Here is a 20644-nt window from a genome sequence, read left to right on the forward strand (position 1 = left end):
TTTTCTATATTATATAAAGTTTTGAAATAGTGATGGGCTGTTTAGAAATTCAGTAACTATTAACAAGAAATAGAATCTTCATTAGAAAGAATTCTCTGCAAAAATAACTTTTTAAACGTATCATTTTACTCTTAGGCACAATTGAACTGGAAACTGTTTTACACATACTTGTATTATTAAGAAGAATATAAAAGAAATTACATGGGCTACTATTGTTAATGAATGTGGTAAGAATTATAGAGTGTGAAAGGCATCCATTCACTCCAATAGAAGAGTCCGTCTTTAATAAATGCAATTGAGAGCATTTCTGTGCATACGTTAGCCACTATTTAAACCCCACAAGATCTTAGCTTGGTATGGTGGACTGGATTGTGTCCTTCTAAAATTCATGTGTTGAAGCCCTAACCCCCAATGTGGTGATATTTGGAGATGGAGCCTCTGGGATAAATGAAGTCATGAGCGTGGGGCCCTGCTCCAATCCGATTAGTGGACTTACATGAAGAGACAGGAAAGAGCTTGCTGCTCACCCTCTGTCCACCATGTGAGGACATGGCAAGGAAGCAGCCCTCTGCAATCCAAGGACAGAGTTCTCACCAGACACCAACCCTTTTGTCACCTCTACCAGTCTCCAGAACTGGAGAAAATAAATGTATGTTGTTTAAGCCACCCAATCAATAGTATTTTTGTTATAGCAACCCATGCTGGTGAATACACTATGAATGGCATTGAGAACTCAAAAGTTTTTGTTCATTGTTTGACCATAAGTGCTGTAATTCCCTTCATAACAGAAAAAATGAACTCAAAATGTAAGATTTTGGTACAAGGAGACCACTACTGATTTTGAAGAAAAGATGAAAAACACCAAATATGTCAAGATGTATAGAGCTGTCAAGATGAAAGACTGCAATTGCCTTAAAGAAAATACACATTTAGACCTCTTGTTTTTAAATGTCTCAGTATGTGCCTACAGCTGTTTCTTATTCAACCCATGCTCTCCTTTGGGTTCATGACAATGACAGCTGTGTGCCATCCCTAGAAGAGGAGACAGTACATTCAACGCTTTGTTAACAGCCCTCCCTTTGGCAAGAATAGGGGATAATAAACTAATGGAGGAAGAAAATAGCTTGATAGCCAACTGGGGAAGGGAAAGTGCATAGAGTTTATTCGTTACCATGAAACCACCCAGGAGCGTAATTGCTAGGCTCAAAAATTACAGAGTCCATGTGGTCTAAATGCCCTCTGTATGATTCCAGGAATAGATGGGTGTAGTAGCACAAACACAAAGCAGCACTGTGTCCCTGCAAAAAAAAAGGCTTAACCCACTTGGATTTCAAGTTTCTTCAGCTATAAAATAAGAGGAAGAGGGGAAGCTACACATAGGTAATTTCCAAAGTCGTTTCAGAATTAACATTCTAAGATGTCGTAAAATGTGATGACTGTTAAGCAGTTCTTTTCAGACTCCAATTGTGACCCATTAGTGGGTCAGGAAATCCATTTATGGTCAGTATTTATAAGGAAGTGAAAAACCATATACTAGAAACTGTAGAGTGTGTATCACACATAACAAGGATAAGTATTGCTTAATCAAAATTTACTTCAGCTACACGTTATACATACCATGCACATGTACATTGGATCACAATGCAAAATTCATTTTTTATGGGCTGAGTGAAAAAAGTGAAGGGATTAATAAGTACAAATTGGCAGTTACAAAATAGTCACGGGGATGTAAAATAAAGCATAGGGAATACAGTCAATAATACTGTAATAACTGTTTATGGTGTCGGGGGGGGTACTAGACTTATCGGGGGGATCACTTTGTAAGTTACATAAATTTCTAACCACTATGCTCTGCACCTGAAACCAATACACTGCTGAATGTCACCGGTAAGTGAAAAAAATTTTTTTTTAATTTTTTTAAGTCTGTTTTTAACTGTAAATGGCAGTCAAGCATTTGAAAGTCACTACGCTTAAGGATCCCCAAATTGTCTGTTGTATATGATTAAAGACACTCTCCTACATACAGTTGGGGGGGGGGGGGGAACACTGCAATCAAAAAATTAATCAATACTGTAAGAAAACTTAGAGTCCTGATCTGTGAAGCAGCTGTGTGGAAATGTTGGTAGGTAATCATGGATAATAGCACTTTGACGGCAGCAACTGCTCAATCTCAAGAAAGAGTAAGTAGGTGGAGTGATGACAAAACTCTAGCTCTTGCCTTATGACATGAGAATGGGGATAGAATACTAACAGTGTGGCAAAACAAAATTAATGGCAGACCTGATTTATTTAAAATAGCTATGTACCAGCAAATAGAATACAAATAGTTTCATACAGCAGTCTAATTCAGCTTTAAATAACCTTTTTTGTTTTATTTTATTTTATTTTTATTTTTACCTTTTGACTTCCTTTACCTGTTCTCCCACTCGCTACCCCCCATACCTCTGGCAACAGCCAATCTGTTCTCTGTATCTATGAGCTTGGTTTTGTTTGTTTTGTTTTATATTCCACATATAAAAGAGATCATATGGTATTTGTCTTTCTCTGTCTGACTTATTTCACTCAGCATAATACACTCTAGGTTCATCCATCTTGTTGCCAATGGCAAGATTTCATTGCTTTTTATGGCTAAGTAATATTCCATGGTACCACTTCTCCTTTACCCATTCATCCCTCAGTGGACATTTAGGTTGTTGCCATATCTTCGCTATTGTAAATAATGCTGCAACGAATATGGGGGTTCATGTATCTTTTCAAGTTAGTGTTTTTCTTTTCTTCAGATAAATACCCAGAAGTAGAACTGCTAGATCATATGGCAGCTCTATGTTTAATTTTTTAAGGAATCTCCATACTGTTTTCTGTAGTGGCTGCACAAGTTATATTCCCACCAACAGTGCACAAGGGCCCTTTTCTCCATATACTTGCCAACACTTGTTACTGCTTGTCTTTCTCACAATAGTCACTCTGTGAGGTGATATCTCATTGTGGTTTTGATTTGCATTTCCCTAGTGATTCATGATTTGAACACCTTTTCATGTACCTGTTGGCCATATGTACTTCTTCTTCGGAAAATGTCTATTAGATCTCCTGCCCATTTTTTAATCAGATTGTTTGGTTCTTTTTGTTGCTCAGTTTATATGAGTTCTTTATATATGTGGGACATTAGCCCTTTATTAGATATATGATTTGCAAATATTTTCTCCCATTCAGTAGGCCGCCTTTTCATTTTGTTTCATTTACTGTGCAGAAACTATTTGGTTTGATGTGGTCCCATTTGTTTACTTTTACTTTTGTTACTTTTGTTGTTGGTATCAGATTCAAAAAATTATTGCCAAGGCTTAAGACAAGAAGCTTGCTGCCTATGTTTTCTTCTAAGAGTTTTATGGTCTTAACATTCATATCTTTAATCCATTTTGAGTTAATTTTTGTGTATGGTGTAAGGTAGTGGTCAAGTTTCATTTTTTTGCATGTAGCTCTCCAGTTTTCCCAACAGCACTTATTGAAGAGACTCCTTTCCCCATTGGCTCCTTCAATTAATTGACCATATAGGCATGGGTTTATTTTTGGGCTCTCTATTCTGTTCCATTGATCTATGCGTCTGTTTTTATGCCAATACCATGCCATTTTATGCCAATACCATATCATACTACCTGCCTCCAGCTTTGTTCTTTTTTCTCAAGATTGCTTTAGCTAATCAGGGTTCTTTGTGGTTCCAGACAAATTTTAGGATTATTTTTTTCTATTTCTGTGAAAAATGCCACTGGAATTTTAACAGAGAGTGCACTGAATCTATAGATTCCTTTGGGTAGTATGAACATTTTGACAATATTGATTCTTCCAATCCATAAGCATAGAATAACTATACATTTATTTGTGTCTTCTTCAATTTCTTTCATCAGGTCTTTCACATCCTTAGTTAAATGTATTCCTAAATATTTTATTTTCTTTGATGCAAATGTAAATAAAATTGTTTTCTTAATTTCTATTTCTGATAGTTTGTTATTAGTGTATAGAAACACAACAGATATTTGTGTATTGATTTTTATTATGCTTTAATTTAACAAAGTTGAACCTAAAACAAATAAAGAAGTTGCCTAAGAAAGGGCAGTTTTCCCAGAGCGGGGACAAACAGGATGAGAGCCTGAATTGGGAGGGTGACGACAAAACCAGTAGAACCACTGAGGAAGTTCAAACATCCGCTTAAACATACCCATTCACCTCCAAAATAAACAATGAATAAATTTTGAAACTACTGGGATCCACAGGACTCCTCAAAAAACAACTCAGAGTGATCAGCCAGAATAGTATGTGCCTCAATATAACTTCCTGAGCTTTCACCCTCTGCTTCACCTTTATGTACTGAGCTTTTCTTCTGTCTGTGTTTACAACACTGCTATTCTCAAGCGTGTCGTCTGATGTTTGCTGTGGCCTCTTGAGCTTTGTGTTATCAGAGGCAAACTCCAGCCAGCAGATGCCCTAATGTTTAATGGGTTGACTTTTTCCTAAAGACATTTTCTCAATTTTAAGTTAAACTATTCGTTAGTCTCTTGCCACATTAAGGTGATCTCAAATGGGCCTTACATACGAGTACATGACAAATCAAAGTAAGGTACGTGGTAGAAGAGAAGAGGTAAGGGGATTTAAATACATATCATAAATGAGACGTCAAATCACAGTCAAAATCATTTCAGCAAATAGTTTCATACATTTCTTTTTCTGCTTCCCCTATTTCTTCTTCCTCACCAGTTCTGACTAGTCAAATCATTTGTTTGTTTGTTTGTTTGTTCATTTGTTTGTTTGTTCTGTTTCTTTCCCAGACATATCTTTGAAGGAGTGCTAGGGGCTGGTGCAAGGGCAGTGGTGGTGGAGAATGATTCAAGGTCAAGTTCTTCACTCTACATTTTATACAGTTGAAATCTGCTTATAATAAATGCCAAGGAGTTCAACAAGACTTAAAATTGCATAGTTCAGATAATGACACACTCTCTACTTGACAACCTGTACGCAGGCTCCTCTAAGCCCTGTAAGCTTCAACCTTGCAAGTGTCCTTGTGGGGCCTGCGTTGACCAGTTTTAGGAAGAATCCTGCTAAGTCAGTTTAGAGAGAATCCCCAACCCCTGATATGTGATCACCCTGACCTGCCTTCAACAAAAATCCTGTTAAGTCTGTTTAACCAAATCCCCCCACACACTCCTGATGTTTCCTCTTAATAATTTTCCATCCACTGCCCCCCACCCTGCTTCTTGGCTGTAAATCTCTGCTTGTCCTTGTTGTATTGAGAATTGAGCCCAATTCTGTACTGAAACCACTTTTCTCCTCTTGCAATGGTCCTTGAATAAAGTTTGTTTTTATTGTTTTAACTACTGCCAGGCTCTGGTTTTCTTTAACAATACCAACTATGTAATTATACTATATATCACATAAACTCTTTCTTCCTTTCAAAAAATACTTATTGAATCTTAAAAATCAGGGTATAATATTGATGGGAGAAATGGAAAGTGGGGGACACTGGGGGATGACAACCAAAAAAGAAATACATTAGCTCCCCATTATTTACGGGGGATCCATTCCAAAACCCTCAATGGATGCCTGCAACCTTAGATAGAACTGAACTCCATAGATACTGTTTTTTCCTATATATACACACCTATGATAAAATTTAATTTGTAAATCAGGCACAGTAAGACATTAACAGCTAACAATAAAATAGATTTTATAACAATATGCTGTAATAAAATTTATGTGAATGTAGTCTCTCTCTCTCTCTCTCTCTCTCTCTCTCTCTCTCTCTCTCTCAGCACAGCGGCATGAATTTCTTTCTCCTCCTTTACAATTTCATGGATAGAAGATTCGTTCTTATCATAGATCTTAGCAACCTCGGCATACGATTTTTTTCTTCCCTTATTGAGAACTTTTCACTTAAAGGAAGCACTTTACCGCTGCTCTTCAGCATATACCACCAATTGCCAGCATCACTACTCTAGTGCCTTGGGGCCATTATTAAGTAAAGTAGAGGTTACTTGAACAGGCACTTCAATAACAGGACAGTTGATCTGATAACTGAGAAAGCTACTAAGTGATTAATGGCAAGTAGCATCCACAGCACGGATATGATGGACAGAGTGAATGGAACCAAAGTGTTGCCACCCCCAAAACTGTGCCGTTAGAGATACTGATTTTGAGCTGGTTATTAAGAAACAAAAGACTCAGAAAGAATCTTTGAACCTCCCACTTTTCTGCCAAAGACATTCAGATGGAAAGGCCTACTCTAGGCAGAGGATCTTAGGAAGTTCCCCTTAGCCTAATTTGAATTGAGTGTGCTGGATACAAGGGCTTCAGGTAGGGGTCTGGTACCTGGATCACACATTGTGTCCCTTGGGTACTCGGGTGCCTGGCAGGATTTGCCTGTCATGTGTGTTCCAGTCTTCCTCAATTACCTATAAATCTCCCACGTTCATGTTTAAAATCTAAAATCCGATTCCTCCCTTTTTTTCTTTGTCAAAAATGACATGTATACCCAATTTTTCCTCACTGTCTTTGGAATTTTCATGCTTATGTGAATTTCCCATGCACACATATTAAAATTTTATTTTCTTCTGTTAATCTGCTGAATGTCATTTGAATTATTAGCCCAGGTAGAAGAACTTAGAAGGTGGGAGGAAAAGTTTTGTCTTTGTTTTTTTTCAGCCCTCACTAAAGGAATGATTCACATCCTGGGCAAGATGGAGCAGAACAGCAAGAGATTTCATCATGCTACTCAGAATGAGGCACAACCTAAAATTTATGAATTGCTTATTTCTGGAATTTTCCATTGAACATTTTTGGACCACAGTTGACCATTGGTAACTGACACCATGGATAAGGGGGGCACTATTGTACTACAGAGATAAATAAGTCGTAATGCCTTCCGTCAATAAACCTAAACAATTGTGGCAGAAATAAATCAGATACACCAATATCTATAAAACCAGAGAGAAAGTGATAGATTCATAAAAGGCATAATGATAAAGAACTATGAAAGTTCACACCAGGGAGAAATGATATGCAGAGGAAAATAGTCAAAACTACTCTGAGGTTCAAACTCTGGGAAAGTGGGAAGAGGATGTGCCTAGTGGTGTGATTAGGGAACCCAGGAAGAGAAACACCTGAAGGATGGTGGTCAGTGTGGCTTTAGACATTTTAAGTTGCAATGCCTTTGGGACACCAGGTGGAAATGATGAGTGAGCTTTCTCTGAGAAAGATAGAGGCCAGATATAAGGCTACGGCTCTCTTCTAGGAGGAGATAATAACTCAATGGGAGCGGAGGTGATCATCAGGAGAGAGCACACAGAAAGGAGACAGAAGTTTGGGGGATACATATATAATTCTCATGAAAGCAAGGAAAGGAGCCAGAGAATAAGACAGAGCAAGATAAGCCCAAAACATAAGAAATAACCTAGGCGGGTAAAATGCAGTGGATGCCTATTGATTTTGCCTGCGTAAGACAACTCCCATCATCTAGCAGCAGACGGCCTTACTGCCATGGAAGCCTCCCATGTGATTTAAGTGAGGCTGACCAGGGAGCATAAGACTCAGACCTGTCCGCTCTCCGATAGAGCTATTGAAGAGCTACTAGGATTGCTATGAGCCTGGGGACTCCTTATTCCATTTTCTCCCACCGTGTGAAAGAAGGTGAACTGTAAGTAGAGACAAGACAGGTTTCCAATACCATCACTGGTCCCCTGGATACAGCTGTGCCCAAAGTTGGTTCTGCCCTTAACTCTTCAGTTACCTGAGGCAATGAATTCCCTTTTTGACTTAAGCTAATTAAAGTTAAGGTTGTTTCATGTTCAAATGAAAGAATCCTGATTGATATATAAAGCAATTATTTAAAAGACATTTTTAAGGCTAGCAAATGAATGCTACATCCAGAACCTATGGGAGAAAAAAAATAATTTTTTCCAGTATTTAACTCTTCTTCCTTTTCTCAAAACATGGGCTGTTTTCTCTACTTGGCTATCTTGTCAAATGGTACCCATTAAATATTACAAAATAATGGGGCTATCTGATCTTGTGCCCATTATGTCACAGCAGAAATGAAATATCATCCCATTCAAATGACCCCCAGAGGTGGCTTTTGATTCTGTTTTGCCATGGACTGTGCCTCGTGGAAGCTGAGCAGTTCCCATTCCCAATAAGGACACTGCCAGATGTGGCCGTTCTCTCTCTTGTGGAGGAAAGGTAGGTTGGAGAAACATGGAGGTAGGGGTAGATAATGCAAGGCCTTAAATACCAAGCAAGGAGTTTAGGTTTTATTCTAACAGTAATCAGAAGCCATTTGAGGATGGTGACGTGATCAGACGTGCGTATTAAGGATATAAGTCTGGCAGCAGTGTGGATGACAGAGAGGGACATGGGAGGAGACTGGATACAGTGGGTCACAGCAGCAACACAGCAGATATTCCTGAGCACTTACAGCATGTCAGGCACAGACAGAATGGCAAGATACCATATGTAATTCATCTCCTCAACAATCCCATAAAGTAGGCAGAATTATCGCCATCGCACAAGAGAACACTGGCGTTTAGAGAGATTACAGATATTTGATGTTATTGTGACAGGACTTCTACACATTTGATATGGGAAGTAGGGAGAGAGAGGAGTCAAGAATAACACCAAGTTTTTTAGCTTTGTCAACTGAACAGTGGTAATGCTAATCACTTAGATTGGTAAAACAGAATTACCAGAAGGTTTGGATGGAGAAAGGATGGAGTTGGAGAATTCCATGTGGGACAGGTTTAGGTCTGTCGAGTAGGGAAGGGAGAGAGTTACACATCAATGGGCAGCAGGCTGTGCAAAGCTGAACCTCACAAGAGAAATCTGAACCAAGCCGACCCCTTTAGAAAACAGATAGATGGTAACTACGTAGGAAGGACTGAGGTTGTACAGAAAAAGTGTGTAAAATTAAAAGAAAGAGGTCTTGAGATAGAACCCTAAGGAAAACCAACATTTGAAGACTGGGCAGAGGACATTGAAGTTGAAACGCAGCAGCCAGAGAGGTAAGAAAACCAAGGTAGACACAGGGAAGAAAAAGGATGTGTTGCAAGTAGGATGTGTTCAACACCATCAAAATTAACAGAGAGGTAAAACCTGAGAAATGCCCATTGTATTTAGCAATAAGGTTTGGAGTGGCATCTTATAGAGTCCTTCCAAAGAAGTGTTGGGAACAGAGCTAGACCACACTATGTTCAGGAATGACTGGAAGGTGAAGAAGTGGAATAGGAATTCATACATTTCCTCCGTCCAGTTACATACAGGAAGTAGGGCACAGACGATGGGCTATTTGGGGGATTCACAGCAGAGGGCTCCCTGGCATGTGCCTGAAACCAGCACAGTGGAGAAGAACTGACGATTCAAAATTGGAATGAACACATTCTCCCAGACAAATTGGGGCATGTGGTGACTTTTGCCAATGACTTATTTGTGCCTCAGTTTCTGGAGAAACTGAGGAAGTAACGTTGCAAAGTTGAAAAACAGCTTGGGGAGGAATTACTATCAGGTTTTAGATCTAGCCCTGACTATTGCAGAGACAGCCTCAGCAGGACAAATAATAATGACAATTGTTTCTCTTGTTTTATTAAAACAGGAGGAAAACCAGCAGAGAACATCTTCCTGCTCCAAGTGACCATACAGTTCCCACTGGCTTCAAGAAAGTGGCATCAGTTCTACCTTGACATCCAGGCACTTGGATGTCATAGGAGGCATTTGACTTTTTTGAAAAATAAACCAGCCCCTCCATGGGATGAGAGTCTTCAGCAGTAGGAGCAGCAGTGGAAAGAGAATAGGTTTTGAAGTCTAGTTACCCTGCAGTGGATTCCTCCTTCTGCCGCTTCAGAGCTATGACTTTGCGTGAGGCATTCAGTCTAGTAGCTACGACGTGGTTTCCCCATGGCAATAGGTAGATTACTTACCCCGTGAGGTTAGGAGGGTTCATGGGACGGTGTATAAGAAAGCACTGAGCACGATGTTATGCCACAAACGTTAGCTATCATTCCTCTAGGACAAGACCTACTTCCCCTGCTGGTGTGAAGGCCTGACCCAGAACATGTCCTTAAATGGCATTCATTCCAAGATTAGAGACAGAGCCAATGTCTCGTTTTTCTCATTAATCTGTGTTGCTGTAGGATATACGTAGATTCTGAGACGCCTGCTCCTAAAGAAAACTGTAGCACATCATGATTTGATATACACACTCAATTACCTGGTTTCATCAATACGTGCATCCATTCACAAATGGGTCTGTGTACTTTTAGCACATGTGTTCAATATATACTATGTACACATATATAAAACTGATTTTGCCGTTCCTATTCATCCGAATTGGGCTAACTTTCTCTTTCACTGTCCCTGAAAAGACACATCTCTCGCTTTTCCCAGTAAGACCAAATGGCTCCTGTTCTCTTACCTGCTTTACCAACTAACGAGGTCAGCTCAGCGCAGAGGGCCCTGAATTCTTTTAGCTTGCGAAACCCATACAGAGGTCCTGAAGCAAGTCTAAATTTAAAACCACAATTATACCAGTTTCTAGAATTATAATAAGGACTCCCAGCCATTCACATTTCAATAGTGATGTAAATTTTGGACGAAAACAGAATCAATTCCTAAACACAGCCTCAGAAGTCCCTATGGAGGAGAGGGTATGTTCATAATTTCAATACATATTGAAATATTCAGATTATTGCATTAGGCTCCACCCCTAAGGTTTACATTTTCAAAAATCTATCACTAGTGTTTGATGAGAGGAAAGTAGAGGCAAACGGTAAAAGCCTTTCTCAAGGTAAGAGTTGCCATGGAAACTAATGCTGAAACGAAAGTCACTGGGCTGACACATTTCTCACTGAAATTTGTATTTAATTAATCCTAGCTGTATTTTGGTAGCAGTGCTTTCCTCTACAAACTGACTGACTGCAAAGTGCTCAAACCTTAGACGATTTTGTTGAGGGTAGTATAACTATAACAAATAATATAGTATTATGATAATAACTATGCACTGAGCATATAATTTGAGCCAGGCATGCTGCTAAGTATTTTACATGCATTGTCTTATTTCTTATTTATTATTTATTACTTCAAGTAACACAAGTAATGAAAAATATATCTTATTTGTTTGGCTTACCACATGTAATACACTAATTATATAAGTGCCTAAAATATATAGTAAGTAACAATAAATGTTATTGTTGTTCTTATTTTTTCAGTTCAAACAACAGTCCTACAAGGTTCATTTTTTTTAGTTCCTAGATGTAAAAATTAAGGATTAAGGAGGTTAAGTCATTTACCTGTGATTCCCCGGCTAAAAAGTGACAAGTGGAATTTCAGCCCAGGTCTGTTTGACTCCAGAGGCCAAACTGTTAACCATTATGTTGTAGTTTCTACTATAGTTAGAGAGCTGAGAAGCTCACCCAATAAATCAATAACTCTGGGTTATTTTTTAGTTAGGTTCATAGAACTAAACCCTTAGGGGCCCTACTAATGCTCACTTTTTTTCCCTCTAACTATTCAGGTAGTTATGAAGAAGTCAAGATATTAAATATTTGGATTCGGAAGCTGTAATTCTACTTTTCAGGGCAATGCCTTTGATCTGGATTCACAGATTTTTGTTTTTGTTCTGCTTAAACTTCAGGCCAACAAAGACAACAGATCTTTGGAAGAAGACAGAAACCAAATTCAACAAGGTTCCATTCTGAAGATTTTCTAAACTCCGAAATCCCATCATCACGAAAGTAATTCAATGATATTAATAGCTTCATTTCTTCATAAAACAAATCACAAGACTCAATGAACCCATTTGGCTCCAGAAACAGACAACTGGGAATAGTCTCAGAATAAATTTGTTTCAATTACAAACAGGAACCTACTGTTATCTGGAGTTGGAAATGGGAAAACTCTCTTAAAACTACATACTTTCTTAGGTTGTCTAGAGTTTAGTAACATTGTTTTTAAATAAATTGCATTGTAAATGATCCTAATATTAACTGTTTGCACTTAGTAGTACGGACAATCCCTTGAGGAAATGCCACTCTGAATACAAGTAACTCCCAAATTCAATCCCAACCACATCAAGCTGTCTTCATTAATGGGCTGCTTTTCTTTTCCCTGAAGAATGTCAGACCTCAACTTCAGGCCTTATTTTTCATTCCTATTTATATTCCCATTTTTCTCCCCTAAGTCCTATTGATATTGATAAGAAATTAATAACATAGGAGATTCAAATATATATTAAATGTACATTTAAAGGGAAAAAAGCTTAAACTACAGTTATAGTTGAAAAGCAATGGGTTTTATGATCGGGATATGAAGTCTCTGTCCTTAACCATCTTCCGAGACAGGTATCATCAGGAAACGGGAACATGTTGTGATCCACGGAAAGCAGAAAAACTGCAGATCTCCCACCCAGCTCCTCTACTTCAAACATCCCTAGAGGGAAATAAAGATCTCACCCAATTAAGGGGAAGACTTTACCCCTCCCCTCAGAGTAACTGTGCAGAGAGTGCAAACTCCCACGAAGCAGCAATAACTTGCCTAGTTACTGGTAATTCTGTTCAAGTCCTCTGCTCACCTACTCTTCTTCCCTTGTCGCTTCAACTCATTTCCTGTTGCCCATGCGCAGACCACTTTCTCCAGAGATGTGCAGTCAGCAATGCAGTTGCTTCATAGGCGCGATAAAGGACTTACACCTTACACTGCCTGGCGAGACAGGGAATTCACTGGCAGACGCCTTCTGGCATAAAAATGAGAACAAGACTGAATGTTTTAACCCTAGACAGAGGTGTTTTCTCTCATAGGTGAAGCCTATACAGAGAAGAAAGCACAGTTGATGAATACGCCTTTCTCCAGGAAAACTTTAGACACTCAGAATTAGGAAAACTATTGTTGCCAAAATACTTCCTCTGAAAAAAAAAAAACAAAAACAATGCATCATATAAGAAAGAACAAAAGAAAATTTCATTCTATGAAAGAGAATTTACATAACCCACAGGGAAATCCATCTTGTGATTAATAGTAGAAATACACTGGGTAGAGGCAGATCTTCAATCGATAAATATTTTTTAAAAACAAACCAGATAAGCAAAATTCTACCAAAGGAGAACGGACTGATTTGTAACTCCTTCATGAGGCATTTCCCAAAAGGACCCCTTACCCTTCTAAACTAGTAGAGCACCTGCTACCAACAATATTCATTGAACAAGTAATCACATACAGCCTTGTGATATATCTTAATATTTGTTTCAGTGATAACTGCACCAGTTTTACCTTGCATTGCATACATTTCACAAGTTTCCATCTTAATTCTTAATTAAATTATAAGCTCTCTGAGGACAAGGACCATCGTCATCTCTGTAGTTTCTTAGCACGGTTCCCTTAACATGACTAACCAATGGAGCTAGGCGAGCGATTGATGATTAATAACTAATAACTTCTACCCATAGTGCAAAATCTAACGTAATAATTGCTCTGGCTAAAGAGAGTATAATTTTCTAGCCTGTAATGCAAAAAATCCACTACAGCACCTGTTTAGGATTGCCTGAGGGTCTACCACTTATTGTGTGGCACTGGTCAAGTTACTTAACCTCTCTGTACCCCATTTTTCTCATATGTAAAATGAAGAGAATAATGGAACCTTTATCATAAAATTGTTGGGAGTATGAAATGTGATCATGCAATTAAAATGGTTAAGAGAGTTGTGTCATATAGTAAAAGACTGATAATTTCTAGCTATAATTACTTATGTTATGTACGAAGAGCCCATGTAGTGGGTAAAGGTGCAATTTTGGGAGTTAGATATGGAACAAATAAATGACGGGCCTTTTCCCATATGCATCCCAATAATACCTGACACAGAGGCAAACTGAGCTCTTGATGTCTGATAGACATAAATGTGAACAAAACCAGTTCCATCTCTGTGTCCTGGATTTCATTTCATTTTTAAGTTTCATGCTGGAACCTTTGACCAACCTACCTGTTCTTAGCAAATATATCAAAGTTTTCCAGTTGATGACTATCTGTGTTCCTTAAAATGTAGCCATAACTATTTTTGTTAGTAATAGCTGGACAGGCATGACAACCCAGACAGATATCAAACTGGTAATAGTATTGATTATAGCAATCACCTATCATAAGATCACTAGGAGCTACTGCGTTCTTTGTCCCTTTGTCTTGTCAATCATTAGTACCCAATTATAGTTTTTAAAAAGTACTGCACCAGGGTCTGTTAACAGAGAGTAACCTGCACACACTACTGGGTCATCACTTTCACTCTGACCTAATCTTCCCGTAAGCAAGTTCCCCTATAATATATTCTGTTATATACTATGGAGTTGCCTACTTTCTTTTTTGGCCTGAAGATACCGTCTCAGTACGGTGTCCCTTTCACTTTTGCTTCACCCTCGAACAACATCATAGTCCAATGAATTATGAGTATTCTTCATTTTCCCAAAACCTCTTGAAAACAATGATCACACTGTACAAAGTCAACTTAAATGAGAGTGATGTAATAGATCAGAATAGGTCCATTGTCTTGAAGAAAAAATGACCAGAGACCTAAGGACAACCTCGCCCTTCTGTCCCGCCTTTCTGTCCCACCCTTCCAGTTTCTCATCTGAACAAGCAAGCGAGGAGGCACTCCCAGAAGATATGTACCCCTACCATTTCTCAGAACATAAAGGCTAAAAATAATAATAATAAAAATTTAAAAAATAACAGGTGCTCTTTCTCTCTTCCATCCATGGTCAGTGCTTCCCAGAACCTCCCTCATCTAATCCACACTGATCCCCACCCCAGGAAAAAGGACAGTGGATGACAACAAGCTATGCATACAATGTGTATGTAATGACCACACCTGCACACACACACCTTCTGTTTGCTACACATCATTAGCCTGGCCACCTATTGAAATAAACCAAGTTACCTCACTGCTTCTCCTTCTGGAGTTATTGGGCCAGAAAGCTAAAGAAGAAAAGGATCTAACAATAGTTAAGTGACCACTACTGGCAAAAGATCGAAGCAAAAAATATTTGTCTTTGGGGTGTTTTGCCTACTCGTCAGCTATGCCTGCATTTCCTGACTAAGGCAGAGCCTTTATGCTACCTCCTGACTGTCTCTAGGTTCGAGCAATCATTACATCTCAGGCAAACCAACGCAGTTTGCCTGCAACACTTCCCCCAGTTTCATGCAGATGAATTTTCTGAAAACACAAGTCTGATCCCATTCCATTTTCATTTGTAATTCTTTCACTAGACATATCATTCTATCATGCACGATAGTTACATGTGCATATGTGAAACCTCCCCCAGTGAACTGTCAAGGCATGTGAGGGCCCACATTATATTACTTATACTAAATTGTCTTCACTCATTCATTCAAAAAACACATAATGAATACATGTTATATACCAAGCACTACACTGGCCCCTAGAGAGATATCAGGTCATTCCTTTCAATTTGTTTATATTAATGGGGGGTGGCAGGGGGTGGGCAAAGAAAGGGGGAAGTTGCAGCCACATAAAAAGAAAAACTTGATGCGTATTGTTTACATATCATAAGTGCAATAGATAATATGTTAGGATTGCACAGGCATCAGTTCCTACAGGATCACATCGAAGGGGCTCCTACTAGATCCTTGAGAAGATCAAGAAAGACTTCTCAGAAAAAGTAATGACTAAACCAATACCTGAAGCATAAGCAGATGTATACGGAAAACGAGGAACTACAGGCAGCCCATGAAGACGGGGGTAGTGGCAAAGGATAAGGCTTGAGAAATATACAGGAATCAGATCATGAAAGGGCTAAAGCCACACTAGTGTTTGAAGTTTATTTTGAAGGAATTTAATTGTTTTAAGAAGACAAGTGATGGGATCAGATTTGTTCTTTAAAATGACCACTCTAATTTGAGTATAATAGTCATCTAAAATATTTGTTGAATACATGAATAGTTGTCACTACCATAATAAAAAGGGATTAAAAAGAGAGAGAAAACAGTGTGTCAGTGCGGCTGTGGTGCCCTAGAAACGTGTTATGGAGTTTAACTGAGCATTTTAAAATGTAGGATTTTGATAGGGCAATTTAAGGAAAAGGACATTCCAGCTGGAAAAGGCAGGGTGCAAGGGACATAATAATCCAATAAGTGGCTGAACAAAAGTATAAGGTGAATTTACAGAGGAGTAAATAATTTCGTTTTGTGGGTGCTGGGTCTGGCGAGGTAGGTGGTCTTCTCAGGATCCACCTTGCGATGCAGGGCCTTGGATGCCAGGCTCAAGATTTAGACTTCACCAGCCAAGAGACAGTTGTGGAGGAGTTCTGAAAGAAGATAAGCATACTCCAAATATTGCTTCAGGAAGACTGAATATGAACTAAAAGGGGTTTACAAACAAAATTCAGGCAAGCAGGTGATAGGAATGTGAAAGGGGGAAAAAAGATGCAGGAGATGTGCTGCAAGATACTTACCAAAAGAAAACAGAGTTGAGAGAGAGAGAGAGAGAGAGAGAGAGAGAGAGAGAGAGAGAGAGAGAGAGAGAGAGAGAGAGAAGCAAGGTGTAGGGTTGAGTGATGGTGGGAAACAAAGGTTGCCTCACAGGCCAAGCTACCATACCCACTCCAACGTCTCCAGCACCCTCACTACCCTTCCCTGGGGCACTGATTTATTCGAATCAGTTTAGTGTGATACTTTGCAGAATGAGGATCTTCTTTTTTTAACAAGCTATTTAATCAGTTTCTACCATAAGAATTTGGAGGTGAAATGTTTGGAAGAGGACATGAAGAGAAAAGAACATTTGGAGAATGAGAAAGGAACACCTGAATAAACAAAAGGTAGCACTGAGGCCATTGTTAAATGCCCTAAATTAATCACCCTAAATAGGCATTCAGTTGGGGCGTCCCAATATATTCTGCGAACTCCCTGACATACATCAGATTTACACCCAGTAACTTTGGAGACCCACGGACCTAAAGGAGCTGCCTCTTCTCACTGTTTGAGTAGCCTCTTCTACCTGATCTTTGTACCTTCAGTAACCATAAGAAGCAACACAATAAAATCAATTGTTCAATTGTTACCAGACCAAATTGTCATCAGACCACTTTGGTCTCCCAAAGCAGCAAGTTAATTTAACAGTACTTAGGGATACTGAAAAAAATATTAGAAACCCTTCCAAATTGTCTAACCTCCAGAGTACAGTAGTCTTGACCTGAGAAAAGCTGACCTAACAAATATCATAGCCTTTATCTAAAAGAACAATGCCATTTATAAATAAATAGATCTCACAGAAGAGTCAATAATTCCCTGGTCCATAGAAATAAATTCTATTTTCTCAGACTTTTTCAAAGTCAGAAAAGCAAGCTTCTCACAGTAGGCCCATACATTATTTATTCTACTTTGTTGCAGGTGAGGAAACTCAAGTTACATACTTTAAGGTATGGAGATATTAAATGGCCCAAAAAGTTGCTCCAAATTGGATGGTTTCCTGCTGGAGCAGATATGAATGCTGGCAAATTAATAGAGTCTTCTGAAATGGCAGTTCCTTTGTCATCATTTTGTTTGATGATTGTTGTTTTCATCAGGACTTTTTAGAACATCAAATAGTTGTTTGTTAGATCTGATTAAGTGATACATTTTCCTTGGCTTCCCTTTGTTTTCAAATTATGGGCTTTTTCCTGTCTCTTTTTGATGGACATAATGAGAGTAATTAAATATGTAAACATGAAATGAGAAACAAAGTGTCAACATACATATAATGTATCTATTGAGGCATCCTATGTACTCATAAACTGGGAATCATATTACTAATAAACTTAACCAATTTTCTTAAATAATGTAGGCATATTTTCCAGTCTTTTCCATGGGGTGGCTCAGGGGTCTTTTGTCCTTTTATAATTTGTAAACACCTCCAGACATTGCAAGATAAGGAGATAATTTATGTCAAAACAATGTGTGGGCTACAGATATGCAGCTGCAAGTCAAGTCCCCAAGCGTCTTTCCAAGCATATGACCACCCCGACTGCTACCTAGAAATACTTTAGTCAGCTCAGCTGTTTTCCCTACTTGAAGAGATTGCAAGTAGACAGAAAATACTTAGGAAGTGGTTTGCTTTGTTTTATTTTCCAAAATGTCAATATAATATGGGAGAATTTCAGTTTTTCCAACATACCATTTCTCAGACATTAAACCAAATGTTTAATTAAACCATGCCAGACTGGCACTATAAGAGTAGTTTACAAAGAACCTGCATAAGTGGATCACAAAACCCCTCCAGTTCAAAGGGAGGTCGCCCTCTGATACCTCATAGCATCAGAAAATTCTAATTCTTGATATGTGTTTTCCTGGAGATAAGACATTTCTAACCAAAAGAATGCCAACCTATCGATAATGTTCTTAGCAAGGAGTTTATCGGATTAAAGTCTCCCTAACTGTCATCTAAGTCCAGATATGTTGCGAAATGCTAAATTTCCAAGAGTGGAGAATAATAAGCAGCATTTCCCAAACATCTTGGAGCACAAAAGCTTCTTGTAACATAAACTAACCGCCCAGAAGTGACGGACAATACGGAAAACACTGCTATTCATCATCAGTTGTCACTGGAACAAGAGCAGAAAGGGGGAAAAAATCAAGTTAACAACGTTTTTAAAAGTAGGGAGGAGTTTGGGGAGGATGCAGAAAGCACACTTTGCCTACTTCACAATTTGAAGAAATAATCACAGAATATGCATTATGTAAATAACCAGGAATCTATAATACCATCCTTTCTGAAATTTAACATCAGGTATGATCTTAATTGCTCTCTGTACAATAAGTCCCTTCAGGTCGAAATGCCTCGTGTAACGTAGGCAGGAAAGACAACTACGTTATATCTCCTTGGCAGTTGTTACTCACCCAGCAACTGTTAACGAGGGGGGGTTATCTTTGCTTGGGAGATATAAGCACGCCGATCCTGCCTAGAAAGCATCTCTTAAGATTCTTCTCCCCTTCAACTACTTCATAAACTTCTCTATAAAATCTTACAACTACAAACGTCTGACCGCTCAGGCTTAAAACTTCAAATTCTGGCTCCCTCCACACCACCAGCCCTTTAACCCCGGCTAAGGAGACCGGTCTGGTGAAAATCAAGTGCCACCAATCACTGACCGCCTCATAGTTGAAAAACCTTACGAAATTCTTTCTCCAGCACTTTTCCCACATAAATACCGTTCATGTACAAATGGAAGTCGACCGACAACCCCCGCACGGAAGGGCCGCCGAGCCGGCGCCGTACCTGATTGAAGTGCAGCTGCCCAGGTTGCAGGGCGCCCTCCGCCCGGCCGGCTCCCAGCTGCTGCAGCAGGCGCCGGAGCTGCGCCGCCGACAGGCTCCGATTCGCGCCGAACACGCTCAGGACATCCTCGCTGAAGGCGAGCCCGGGTCCCGCCGCCGCCCCTCCGAGGCTGGCGGTCGCCAGCAGCAGGAGCCCGGCCACCGCCCAGCCCGGGGCCATCCTGGCCGGGGCTGCCCCTCGCGGGCCGGAAGCGGGCTGGAGCGCACCAGGACGCGCCGGGCGCGCCCGCATCGGTGCCCAAGGGCGTGCGGGTCAGGCGTCGGCGCGGGTCCGAGTCAGCGGTGGCGCGGGGCGCCCCTGGTCCTCCGCCGCCTTCGAAAGAGGAGCAGCCCGCGACCTGCGGGGCATTGAAGTGGCGGTGCAGCCGGGGGTGGGGAGCGATAGGCAGAACGGGGCCCCGGGCCTCCTGGAGAGCCTGAGATAAAGAGGACAAAGGGGGGCAGAGATAAAGGCCACCGGGCCACCCGCGGGCTGGCCCCGGGAGCACTGTGTGGCCGGAGCCCTCGAACGCCCGGCCGGGCCTGGGGCCAACTGTCCCGGAGCCGGGTTTGCAAACGTCCCAGGATTTGCGTACAGTGTGGTGACACATGCTCCTCCCGGATATAAAGCCCCAAACCACCGCCAGTTCTGAAGAATTAAAATCGTACTCGCTGTAGAACCCCCACCTTCTCTTCCTGTCTTTCTGCTCAAGTCCCTCAAAGCAAAGTTAAAAGGGGTGAGACGTGCAGTCCCCAAGGAGCTGCAGGAAATGACCCTTCGGTGTCCTGGTGTTTGAGTGTCTAAAGGGGACCCTCCCTCTCCCAGAGCGCTGCTCTTGGCAAGCTAGTAGGAAGGACTCGCTAGCCTGCTAACCTCTCACCTCGCCTGTCTGCCTGTTTGTTTCTGTCTCTCGGTGTCCCTCTGTGTCTCCACGTGAGAGTCAGAGTCTCTCTGTCTCTTTCTCTCTCCACTATCTCTAGCAAGTCCGTTGTGAAACTCCGAGATCCGGCCCTGCACCCTGTACAGATAAGAGGAGGAGGACCCTGTCCCCGCCTTTGCAGCACGTGGTGACATACTCCCCCAGCGTGAACTCCCGCGCGCGTCCACGCCGGGGCGCAGGGCCGCTGGCTTTTCCTCTCCGCTTGTTTTGCGCATTCCCAGCCTCAGCCCTGCCGGCTGCCCACCTTCACCCCCCGGGGTTTACCTTAATGCCACCTCCGTGTCGGTGTCCCTTATCCTTCTTTCTGCTCTCGGTGATCTCTTTGTTACCTTGATAAAACCCGCTTCCTGGAATAGAGTCTGGAGTCCCTTGCATTGTCTAAGAGA

At 40.5% G+C, this 20644-nt stretch overlaps 1 protein-coding gene across 1 annotated transcript in view; it reads right to left on the bottom strand.

The window, feature by feature from the left end:
* SLC39A8 (solute carrier family 39 member 8) overlaps positions 1-20351 on the bottom strand; it is a 68623-nt gene extending 48272 nt beyond the window's left edge. The window contains exons 1-2 of the mRNA XM_019738930.3: positions 20199-20351; positions 19280-19754 (exon numbers count right to left, since the gene is read on the bottom strand). Coding sequence (XP_019594489.3) covers positions 19280-19570 — 291 coding nt within the window. The 5' untranslated portion in view covers positions 19571-19754; positions 20199-20351. The remainder of the gene's footprint in view (positions 1-19279; positions 19755-20198) is intronic.
* Between the last annotated feature and the right edge of the window lie 293 nt (positions 20352-20644).

This window comes from Rhinolophus sinicus, chromosome 1 (assembly GCF_057876585.1).
Source record: "Rhinolophus sinicus isolate RSI-liver-muscle chromosome 1, RSI-T2T, whole genome shotgun sequence".
NCBI classification, from domain to species: Eukaryota; Metazoa; Chordata; class Mammalia; order Chiroptera; family Rhinolophidae; genus Rhinolophus; species Rhinolophus sinicus.